Source organism: Poeciliopsis prolifica, unplaced genomic scaffold (genome assembly GCF_027474105.1).
Source record: "Poeciliopsis prolifica strain line A6 unplaced genomic scaffold, Auburn_PproV2 SCAFFOLD078, whole genome shotgun sequence".
NCBI lineage: Eukaryota > Metazoa > Chordata > Actinopteri > Cyprinodontiformes > Poeciliidae > Poeciliopsis > Poeciliopsis prolifica.
Window position 1 is genome coordinate 1,104,091 of NW_026562453.1, and position 12,746 is coordinate 1,116,836.

The 12,746-nt window shown below is 37.9% G+C and overlaps 1 protein-coding gene across 1 annotated transcript; it reads left to right on the top strand.

The window, feature by feature from the left end:
* The first annotated feature begins 1,875 nt into the window (after positions 1–1,875).
* On the top strand, positions 1,876–11,851 carry pdlim1 (PDZ and LIM domain 1 (elfin)). The gene is made up of 7 exons (XM_055021790.1): positions 1,876–2,150; positions 6,033–6,184; positions 6,562–6,646; positions 8,251–8,429; positions 9,211–9,359; positions 9,449–9,566; positions 11,382–11,851. The coding sequence occupies exons 1-7, from the start codon at positions 2,055–2,057 to the stop codon at positions 11,566–11,568; spliced, it is 966 nt and encodes a 321-aa protein (XP_054877765.1). The 5' UTR covers positions 1,876–2,054; the 3' UTR covers positions 11,569–11,851.
* The last annotated feature ends 895 nt before the right edge of the window (positions 11,852–12,746 follow it).

The following is a 12,746-nucleotide window of genomic DNA, read 5'->3' on the forward strand; positions in this document are numbered from 1 at the left end:
ATGACATGGAAAAATGTTTTGTGAAATAATAATCTGCCAGTGGGACTAGAACTTTTTGAAAACAAAATGAAGGAATTATTTACTTAAAACAAGCTGCTATTTCTTATTAAAAAGTTACTTTTAATTTAGATTCGTCTCATTTCAAGTGTACTAAGATTTCCGAACAAGAAACTAGTCAAAAAATAGATTTTTAAATTTTTCAATCAGAAATCCTAAGAGTAGCAATACTTCATAATAATTAAATTAATTATGTAAAAGTAAAAAGTACAGCAAAGTTTGGTTTTTTTCTTCAAAAAAGTTATTCAAGTAAATGTAGAAATTTACTACATAAATATCTGCATATCTACATAGCCAGGGTTCATGTTTCTGGCTAATGGGAAACATGAAACTAATGCTAATTTCACCCTTTAGTTTTTACAGTGATGCACTGACCGTTTTAGTCCGGCTGTGGTTGTAACAATCAGAACCACCTTCACTTCTGCAGGATCTGATCTTTAGCAGCAGAGAAGTTTAAAGCCTGCATGCAAAGCAGAGAGGGCGTGTTTCATTCAGACTGGCCGCTTTCAGCATGCAGCTCCTGGCTGGAGTTCAGGTTTTGGGAGCGGCACATTCCACATCCTGGGATTTTAGCTCTACCATAAATGGTAAGCTTGCACATAACAGAGTGACGTAAAGGCAGAGCTGACATCCCCTGGAAACAAATGGCTGAGCTCAGATGAGGATGAAATGTGAAGAGGGGTCTCTCTGCTCTGCCTTTAGGAACTTTTATCAGCTCCAAAGGGAAAAAAGTTACATACTTTCAGCAAATTGTTTTAATAAGGATGATTAAGTGTGTTTTAATATGTGGAAACTCAAAAATGTCAAAAACCTGCTTTCAGCTTATGTCAAAAATAAATAAGAAAACATCAAAGAAGTCTATGAGATACTATCTATTAACTTTTTCAAACTCAAATTGAAAAATACTTTATTGATCCCAAAGGGAAATGGTCTGTGTTACAGAAGCCTCCAGTAAAGACAGTTTTTCAAAAGCAAATATGCATAAAACTTTGTTTATATTCTGCTGTCAAAAATTTAAAAAACGCACTTGCATGTTTTCATTAATTAGACACGTAATTGAAATCACACCTGGATAAGTTTGTTTACAATAAGTAATTAAAAAAACATGCTGCACCATTAAATGACACGCAAAAAAATGTTTCCATTGTGGTTTAGCGAAATGGATTCGTTTCGAAATAGCTGAAAATCATCTCATCCAAATACTTCCCATTAAATTGTCTTCCACGATTGGTGTTTCAATTGAGCAAGTTTATTCTCACAATTTCTATTTGCACAGTTATTTGGTCATTGGAAATGTAGCTTATGCAGTCTCCTAATTAGGATGATTCGGGTCGTTCATCATTTTATTCATTTTAAATCCCTTTTTCTCCATCATCTGCAGAGATCCGGTCCCCAGAATAGAATCAGACCCATTTATCAGGTCATTTAGCCTTTTTAAAAAACTTTTTGACTTAAATTGTTGTTGAAAAAAGTTAGATTTTTCTGCAGATGTTTCTGAAACATGAGTAATTTTGGTAAACAACTGCTTTATTATCGTAATCACTTCACAAATTAAAGGATCTTAACAGATGTTCCCTTAAAATGTTTAATAGTTAAAAATTCATAAGGTCTCTTTATTGATAACTTAAACTGTTTTAACGCTAATACATTTTAAAACTGAAAAAGACGAAAACTGGTTACCGGAAGTAGAGTCGTTTGCGCCTCTAACGGTTTTTGCCAACTGCTAATGAAAGTCAAGAAGAAGAAGAAGTGGTTGGATGTAAGTGACTAGGGTAGAACGCAGTGACTCATCTTTGCAATACACGATCTCTGGACACCAGGTTATCAGCGGGGAAAACCTCCACGTTTATTCGTCCAATTGTCTCCGGAGGGTCCACCCCTCCGCCGCCGCGCTGCTCAGCCTCAGCTCACCGCCTGCTGCATGTCAGAAACGGCAGGAACGGAGCCACAGCTCAGTCGTTTCTAACGCCTGAAGTCGCCCACGTTAGCCTGACGCGATGGCTCCTGTCCGGGTGGTGATGCAGGGTCCCGGCCCGTGGGGGTTCCGGCTCGTCGGGGGGAAGGACTTCGAGCAGCCGCTGGCTATTTCCCGGGTAAGTTTGGCTTCAGGCTCCAGGTCAGCCGTGTCCGCAGGAACCTCGCTGCTACCGCGGTGTAAATTAAAGCGAGCTAACGGGGACTGGATGGAGGTTTATTGGGTTAAAGTCGGGCTAACTGTGGCTCAACTAGTAACGGTTTTAGCTAGCGGGGCTGTTTACCTGCGTTAAGGTAAATTAACCCTTTAGTTGAAAGATAGTCTACTTTTAGTTTGTTCTTGCTCTAGTTCAGGAAGAGCAACTCTGTGGTTATAAACAATTATTTTCAGCTGCAGTGAGGTGTGTCATCCATGGCCTCTGTGCCCTTTAGCTCTTTTTATGTTATTTTACAACATACAGGTGTATCTACAAGGCAGAAGTTTTGGTTTGTTACAATCTAATCATGTCTGTCCTCCAGTCATTAAGATGATTAGAGCTTGTGTGGTTTAAAGTGTTTTAATGAAATAACTTCTCTTTAGTGATGACTACTCCTACTGAGTAAAGTTAACTATGACATATATGAGCAAAAAACGAAAATGAAACATTAACACAGGAAATGTCCAAACGACTGAAGGTGTCTCAAGTAAAACTATCCTGCCCTCCTTTCAGCCAGCTGAGCAACAGCTTTTCAGCACCAGACAGGGTAGAGGCAGCATTAACAATCATAATAGTAGAACTGATATAACTTTATTAAAATATTTAGATATCAGGAACCAAACTATGCCAATTGGTATTCCAGCTTGTTTGGGGGGAGGGGATCACAGCACAGTAGCTGCTTTGTGTCCTGCAGTAACCAAGATGCTTTTTACATTTTAAACTGTTGGATTCTGATTTTACGTAATCGCTATCATTTGGTGTTGACATCTATAACGCATCAGCTCCATAAAGCCACCATAACTCGACTATAATCCTAAAACATCGCAGAAAATCAGTGTCATCATTCCTAATTTCTTGCTCACTGGCCAGGTTGAAATTGAGCTCAATGGCAGAAATTCCAGACAAAGAACTGATAGGAGATGAGAATCACACAGAGGAAAGCCATGGACATACTACTTATAAACTATCTGTAAACTTAAGAGGTATGAATTATGATCAGATCTGTTACTCTTTCCATGAAAACTTAAATAAGTTAATTATTTTCCCAAATATGGTTTCAAAATCATCACGGCAACATAGTTGCACAACTTGCTCTAATAGCAATAAAGAATAGTAGCTCATTGGTTGTTGGGCACGTTTTACTTTTAGTCGGGATTCCGTGGTATGGATTTTTTTAGGAATCATTTCTGAAACTGAATCTGATACTTAATTACAAAGTAGTGTACTACTACTTTGTAGTAGTAGTACATTACAAAATCTAATGTACGTTGAGTACATTAGATTTAATTCTTTTCTCTTAACATGCTTTAGTAAGCTGTTTTAATCTCTTGACTATACATAACCTAACATGGCCATGGCTTTGTTTCTATCTAACTACAGTTACAGTTTCTTCAACAAATACAAATTTCAATGCTTCTGGTTGCTGAAATGCTAAGCTAATATTAGTATATTTTCTATTTTGATAGGACTTGTTGATATTTCTGCTCATAGCATTGCAGCCAAAATTTACTCCTCGTTTATAATTGTTTCAATTAGTGATGAGACTCGATTGATTTTTTTATTTATTTTGTTTTTAGTTAATTACAGGGTCTGTAATTAATCATATCTTATTAGAGAACCATATGTCCACAAAATAAGCAATATTTTCAATTTAAAAACCCTTTTTTGATTCTAAATTATTGAATGAATATGCAAATGAGCTCAACACCTCAGATATTTATTGATTCTAATCTGTTATTTAGGTTGTTTAACCTATAGATTCAGGTTGCCACCGCAGCCATTCAGCTGAGGGAAGCGGTGCGTCAGATTTATGGACGTACCAGAAACGATTCCATTGGGAAACTTTGTAATAATTCTGAATAATTGTATGAAATTTTTGCACTGCAGTCTTAATCAATTAATTAATTACATTTTGCAAATGTAATTAATGAATTACATTTTTCAGCTACCCTCTGTGAGGCTAAGGGAACAGTTGGGTAAATGTGAGCTTCAGCTGCAGCAGCCATTACAGTCCGTCCTTCACTGTGAACTGCATTTGTAAAGGGATTGTTGAGGAAAACCCAGACTTGTTAGAGCTTGTGTACGTCTGCAATACACAGACAGAATCACTCAGTTAGTGCCAGAGTTATAATAGTTTTGGATTTTTCATTGTAGTTTAGTTTTATTTCAATTTTTTAAAATTCATTTAGTCTTAATTAGACTTGAGATTGTTTTCTAGTTTTTAGTTATTACTAGATAAATATTTAGTTTTACCTGAGTTTTTATGAAAGTAGTATTTTTATTTTTGTTCATACTTTGGTTCATTTTTAGGTGCAGAATTAAAAGAAATATTTTGATTATTTATACATCGATTGGGTAACGCATGCTCAGCATTTTGAAAAAATTTATTAAATTATTGAAAAAAAGAACTTTTTCTGTTCCTATTTTGTAGTTTAGCATAAGGAATGCCATCATTTGTCAAAAGCTGATGTAAACTAGTTGTGTGGGGGTGAAATTTATTTTATACTGGATTGAAAGGCTAATAAATAGATTGATAATCTTCAGATATTATATCTATTATTCCAGTGAGTTTTAGTTAGTTTTATAAACACACAATGTAATTCCAGTTAGTTATAGTTTTTCCTCTTTAATTGTCATTTTAATATATTTCAGGTGACAAAAATGTTTTGTCAATTTCAGTTTTTGTTATTGTAACACTCTGTAATTATGGGGTTCACATCACTGACTGTATTTATTTACCTTTTATTGCCATAAATACCGAAACGTGTTGTTGTAAAAATGTAGTTCAAGTGAAGCATGTGAGTCCAGTGTGTGATCAGCTGGACTTCCTGTTGTAAACGCAGTCGCTCCACTCCACCCAGGAAACCTGATTAGGAATGCCTGGACTGTGCCAATCTCTCCGCTTTGAGCTCCTAATCTCCGTGAAACATCTGCCTCTGGGCAGCAGACTGAAAGCTCCAGTTTGGAAGTGACTTTGCGTCTGTTTACTGTAACCAAAGCTGCGTGTGTAAAGCATGTGAGAGGACGCAGAGCCATGATACGAGCACAGGCTGCAATTAAACTCCGTTCACTCCGTTTTTATTCATTCAGAAATCAGGGATGTTTTCACTCTGTCTTAAAGCTGCAACGATTCATCAAATAATTGGAATATATTGCTTATTAAAATTCCTCCAAGCAAATAATGTATCTCAAATCTTCATGACACAATCTGTTCAGAATAATATTTCTGGATTATTCTTAAAATTTACATCAACAAAGTGAAGCATTTATTTATATTTTTTAAAATACTCGTTACAAAATGACATTTTTTTAGTAATTTCTAGCAATCTGTAGTTGGTTAAAAGATTATAAACAGAAAATTATGATCTGCTGTTAGCTGGTAGCTACTGGCTAGTAGCTTCCTCTGGACTCATCTATTTTTATAATTATCACATCTTTTATGAGATAATTGTGTTACTGGACACTATTCTTTATCAAGCCACATGCATTTGATTATTTTTTTAGTGTCCTCTAAATTATATACAGTCTTACAATTACAATGATATGCAAAACATTTACAACCGATATATATATATATATATATATATATATATATATATATGATTATATTGTCCACCTCTAAATTGACTTAAAAATTAGCTAGTTTTGTTGCAGATTAATCTTCTAAACTACAGAAAAGTAATTGTTATTTATGCATAAGCCTGCTGCAGCAATAAATGCTCTGAATGTGCTAAAAACCCCAGATGACCCTTGACGTTGTGTTGATGTGAGATTTTATTTATTTTGTTTGTTTTGCCATCGTAGGTCAACCCTGGGAGCAAAGCGGCGCAGGCCAACTTGTGCATCGGAGACATAATCCTGTCGATCAATGGCGAGCCGACGGAGACCATGACTCACCTGGAGGCGCAGAACAAGATAAAGGGCTGCGTGGAGGAAATGGCGCTCTCCATCGACAGGTGGGCCGCAGCGACACGTAAAAACTGACTCAGCTCCCATCCAGGTGTTCGGTGACGGCTGTTTGTTCAGGGAGGCGTTCTGAGCGTCTTACTTCACCGCATTGCATCACGGCTACCAGGTGGCAGAGAGCAGAGACCATTTAAACATTACCAAGTATTTTTGTTCTAGTTTCTGCTACAAATAACTGGTACGTTTTCCATCAATATTAGTGACTTCTTAACCTTACATAGGCTCCTGTTTCTTGCTGAAAACTTACTCTTCAGTTATTTTCCTCGTTACTCGGATATTTGTGGACCAAAGTGCTTGGTAATATTTCTGTGTGGAATAGCCTCGGAGCTTTAACCCTCATTTTCCTACGTATTTTTTTGCTCTGCAGGTCAGAAACTAAGCTGTGGTCTCCGCTCTCGTCTGAGGAAGGAAAGACACACCCTTACAAGATGAACCTTGCGTCAGAACCGCGGGTGTGTTTCATCATTCGCTTTCTTTAAATTACTGCCTTAAGAAGCAAAAACTCATCTTTTTTTAATGCAGGTAGCCACACAGTTTTATCTACAAGTTGAAATATTTGTGCGCTTGCGAAGGTTGTGGGATATTTTTGTGTGTGCCAGAAATGAAGTCATTGTTTGCTTCCCAACAGGCGGTTTCCTAGGAGACCGTAGTTTATCAGCCAAGCTGTGACGCAAGACTCAGTCGCTGCCGTTACGGGGAAAGTTGAGGCCAAAGTTTAAATTCATGTAGGAAACTGAGTCACAGGCGCTCGCTCTCTCTCTCGCTCTCTCTCTCGCTCTCTCTCTCTCTCTCTCTCTCCTCTTTGTGCGTTTTTCTCAAACACGTTTCAAGCATTTGGATTAAATCCGACGCTTTTATCCTTAACTGAAACTTTTTGCAAATGAGACTTAAAAAGACTCCAGAGTTAATGAATTCTGACGGCAGATGCTTGAAGCGTGTTCCCACTGCGTGTTCCCACTGCGTGTTCCCACTGCGTGTTCCCACTGCGTGTTCCCCCTGCGTGTTCCCCCTGCGTGTTCCCACTGCGTGTTCCCCCTGCGTGTTCCCACTGCGTGTTCCCCCTGCGTGTTCCCACTGCGTGTTCCCCCTGCGTGTTCCCCCTGCGTGTTCCCCTGCGTGTTCCCACTGCGTGTTCCCCCTGCGTGTTCCCCCTGCGTGTTCCCCCTGCGTGTTCCCACTGCGTGTTCCCACTGCGTGTTCCCCCTGCGTGTTCCCCCTGCGTGTTCCCACTGCGTGTTCCCCCTGCGTGTTCCCCCTGCGTGTTCCCCCTGCGTGTTCCCCCTGCGTGTTCCCACTGCGTGTTCCCCTGCGTGTTCCCACTCTGAGGCATGAGCTGTTCATCTGCCGATGTCGTTACGCGTTTGTTAAGTCGCATCATGAACTGAAATTTATGCTTGAAGTCCTTGAAAATCCTGTAAATGTTTTCAAGGTTTGCAAAATGTACGGCTTTGTAATGAAGTGCAATCTAATGTTTGAATTAAACAGTTTGCAGCAGGAGCCAGACTTATGACTGAATGACTTATTGATCCGTGAAACTGAAATAAAGATGATTTAAATTATATGCATTAAATGTTATTGAGATTTCAGATTTTTTTTATTAGTGTTTTGTTCTGAGACCAGTCAGGTGTATTAGAGACATTTCAAAATATAAACTTTTGTTACAGTTTAGATTATCTTGCCCCTACTATAGAATGTAAAATACAGGACACTATTAATAACAGTAAGAAATTACATCATATAATGGAGAATTGAAAGTTCATTTGTGTTGTTTTTAACTCTAAAATCTTGCTGGAAAAGTTTGAAAATTACCTGGAAAATGTTTGGAAAAAGTGAACGAACCCTGAAAATTAAACGACCTTCCTTAACTCGTCTAATTTTGTGCAAAACGCTTTTAGTCAAGTTTAATCAAATCTGCTGAATATTGTGACTGCAGTTTTTCATGCATGTTTGTGTTTGAGTTGATCATCACTGTGTAAAGTTTCCACTGTGGCACGTTGGAGAGCAGAAGCCTGAACAGAAACCTCACTTTAAGCTTCATTTTATTATTATTAACCAGGAGGTGAAACACATCGGCTCGTCCCACAACCGGAGCGCTCTGCCGTTTGCTGGTTTCGGCCCGAAGGTCGTGACCAACCAGTACAACAGTCCATCTGGTCTCTACTCGTCTGACAACATCAAGGACTTTAACTCCGCCGTGGACGAGGTGAAGACGGTGGCGAACGAGCCCAACAACAAGTGAGTTCTGATTAAATCAGAACCCAATCAGGGTTATTAGTGCAGATTAATGCATCAAGATACTATTGGAAAGCTAATAAACCAAAGTAAAGAAAACTGACAAGACAAGGGACACTGATAAGAAAACAATCAGAATCTGCCTTTTCTTTTTTCCTCTGGATTCTCTAATACCGACAAGCTGAGCAACACAGAGCAACATGTCCATGTTCTGATCCGTCTTTTCTTGGTTTGGGCTCCTTTTGCCTGAATTATTGCATCAATGCAGCATAGCACGGAGGAGATCCGCCTGTGGTTCTGCTGTGTGTATATTTGGAATGGGATGTTTTTTTTAAAATTTATTTTATTTTTTATTGTAGGATAAAATTAACTTTTATTTTACATTTAAGTTGTAAGAAATTATCAGTTATTGCCTATTTTTGTAAGAAACAACATTTTTCAAACAAAATAAAATTAGAAGTGCGTTCAGATCTTCCTGGCATATTTTTGTTCTTCAGCTGAAGTCTGAAGTAACCATGTTAAAAAACCTTTGGGTTTTCCTTTTTGTCTTGAAGCGACTGCACATTTATTCCACAGTAATCATTGGTGCTTTTATTTTGTTGTGTTTGGAAGGACTTCCTGCCACACTCTGGTTCCATAAAATGGATTTCCCGTCATGTCATAAAGAAAAGTACAGTCCGTTGTGTTGGTACTGCGTCTCCAAAGTATCTTAAATGCTCTGTGATCATCAAAGACTTGTTTGAACAGCTTTGATGTTAATATTGAGTTTTTCCCGTCCTTTTAGAGCGCCGTCAGAGCCGGCGGTGGCGGGAAAGCGACCGGCATTACCAACGGATTCGGAGGTCTACAAGATGCTGCAAGAGAACCAAGAGTCCGACGAGCCGCCGCGGCAGTCCGCGTCCTTCAAGGTGCTTCAGGAGATTCTGGAGACAGGTGCAAAGGCCAGAATGTGCAAAACTCCTAAACTTAATGGCTTCGTAGTCTGAAAACATAAATTTCTGTTTGTTCCCGACGTTTTTAAGGCGACGCGGACAAACCGTCAGGCTTCAGGAGCGTGAAGGCGCCAACGACAAAGATCGGATCTTCTGTCGGGAACACGGAGAAGTTGCCCGTCTGCGATAAATGTGGTTCCGGGATTGTGTGAGTATTCACACGGATCCAGAGTGAAACTATTTTTAAAAAGTCTACACAAGGTCACCCTGAGGTGAAGCTGAGGGAAAAACCGTCAAGCTGAAAGTAGAGCTGGACAATAAATCAATAACAAATATATATCACGACAAACACATCAGTATCAATAGATGACGCATCTGATACGATATTCAGTAATTCCAATGATCTGATACGATATTCAGTAATTCCAATGATCTGATACGATATTCAGTAATTCCAATGAACTGATACGATATTCAGTAATTCCAATGAACTGATACGATATTCAGTAATTCCAATGATCTGATACGATATTCAGTAATTCCAATGAACTGATACGATATTCAGTAATTCCAATGAACTGATACGATATTCAGTAATTCCAATGAACTGATACAATATTCAGTAATTCCAATGATCTGATACGATATTCAGTAATTCCAATGAACTGATACGATATTCAGTAATTCCAATGAACTGATACGATATTCAGTAATTCCAATGATCTGATACGATATTCAGTAATTCCAATGATCTGATACGATATTCAGTAATTCCAATGAACTGATACGATATTCAGTAATTCCAATGAACTGATACGATATTCAGTAATTCCAATGATCTGATACGATATTCAGTAATTCCAATGAACTGATACAATATTCAGTAATTCCAATGAACTGATACGATATTCAGTAATTCCAATGATCTGATACGATATTCAGTAATTCCAATGAACTGATACGATATTCAGTAATTCCAATGAACTGATCCAAAAGAGAAAAGTTAGTGAAATTAACTCACCCACGCTTTGGTTACTTAGCAACACACTCGTTCCTTGGTTGCCTAGCAACAACCCGCTGAGTAACTGGTGCAGCAACAGTTTAAAGTTTCGCCTCCGTATCTCTTAACTACTTCAAAATAAACAATATGGAGGGAGAACTGAGGATAAAACAAGAACGAATCAATGATTATCAATAGAAACGATTACATGTTTTCAGCCAGATTGTCCTGCTCAGAAGGGACTCAGTGGGACACAAAATGCAGGGGTTTTTGTAGTAATTTTGGGGGAAAAAACTCATTTTTTTTAGTTTTAAACTTTTAGTTGCTCAATACTGAACAAAACTTGCAGTATTTTTAGTAATAAGAAGAATAGCCGCTGATAATTATGTTGTCATAATGTCAACGTATAAATCTATGTGAACCAACAATACATGATTCAGCTTCGAGTAACAAACATTATGTTAAGTATCAGTTTGGTAATTAATAATTTACAAATCATTATTTCGTTTATGGACAATGATTTTAAAAAAGCTAAAAGTCCTGATTCACTTATTTGCCAGACATTTTGTTAGCATATGGCTAACTGGTTTAGTCATCATCCAGTCAGGTTTTAGGACTGGATGATCATTATGGGATGTCGGCTCCATCATGAAGGGACTTTTATCTGACGTTTGTCTCCACCTAGTGGCTGAATGCGGTTAGACGCTGGAACTGACTATAAATTAAATATTTTATTGATTTAAAAAAACATACAACTTTCTTACAAAATCAAATTATAGTTTAGAATTTATTTATGATGGAGTTTTTCTTACTGAGATAAAAGTGGAGATTGGAGCATCTTTAATCTGAGTTTTTAGGGCAGATTGATTTTTAAAAATTACAAGATTTCTTTTTTCAACTCAGTTTGTGGGAGTAATTTCTGTAAAATGACGTTTTGACCTTAAATTTCTCATGTTAAGTCTTTGTTGTGCCGGTCCTGTGTCTGTCTTTTTGGGCGACTGATCCTGTTGACTGTGTCTCCAGGGGGATGGTGGTGAAGCTGAGGGAAAAGTTTCGCCACCCTGAGTGCTACACCTGCACAGCCTGCGACGTCAACCTGAAGCAGAAGGGACATTTCTTCGTGGAGGAGCAGATTTACTGCGAGCAGCACGCTCGGGAGCGCGTCACTCCGCCGGAGGGCTACGACGTCGTCACCGTCTTCCCCAAGTAGAGCGCTCTGCCCCGCCGGCTTTGGACTGCACGCCGCCTCCCGCTCTCAGACACGAAGAAAGAAAAACCACAATTTGCACATTAATTTTGGCCCCAGAGTCTGTTATCGATCATGAAACTGTGTTCAAGTCCTGCTTTTCTGTATGTTTTTCTAAATCATGATCAAGTGTTAGTCGCCCCACAGAAAACCTGGATTTTTATACAGTGAATAAATATTTTTATACAGCAGAAACAGCCCAAAGCTTGATGGAACATGACTGCCAAATAAATCTTTTAGCTTTAAACAGTTGGTTTGCTTTGTGATTCTTGTTGACAAAAGAAGTTAGAACGGGATTGATTTCTCCAATCAGATGTTTTGCTTTTTATGTACATAATCAGGAATGGATTCAAAGTATTAGTTTGAGCAGATTCTGGTTTAGTTTGGGTTTAGTTTGAACAGGTTGAACTTCCTCCAAACTAAACCTTCTCCTAATGTTTTTACTAAACCAGATGCATGGAGAGAAAAATGTCAAACTGCCAGGAAAGAGCAGAGAAACCTGATCAGCAGAATTCATGCGAGTCTGATGGTTCTGCTAGAAACGTAGAACCCGAGATTTATCGCTGCTAGCTCAGACAGCTAGCTCCTGATTAGCCCCAGATTGCTCACCTTTTTGTTTAATCAGATTGAGATTATCTGAAACCACTGACAGCCAATTTACTTCTGTAATTATGAAGTATCACTCTCCACCCACCTCTGATAAATGACAACCATAAATAAATGTGTGTTATAATATTAAATATTTAATAAAAAAAGCAAATACAAGTATGTACAGACCATAATTCTGACGAGCCCCTTTAAACCTTCTGTGATGTCACAAGAGGTTTTGCATAAATAATTTACAGCAAAAACAAATCAATTGGAAAAGATGACAACAGTTTTCTCCAAAAGATAAAAAAAGTGAGTTTTATGGAGCCAAATTAGGACCAGAAAGTTTGTTCAAAATAAAAAAATGTTAAACTGGAAAAAAGCTGGAATCTGAAAATAGACTTGAACATTTTTTTGAGTTTCACATAATCTTTTTCCTCTGTTTTAGATTTTTTTGTTTAAATTTTTTTATTACTTTAAATATATGTATTTCAGTTTGATTTTTTTCTCAGTTTCAAAATATTTTTTCTGTTAAATTTTTGTCTTTTGCACAA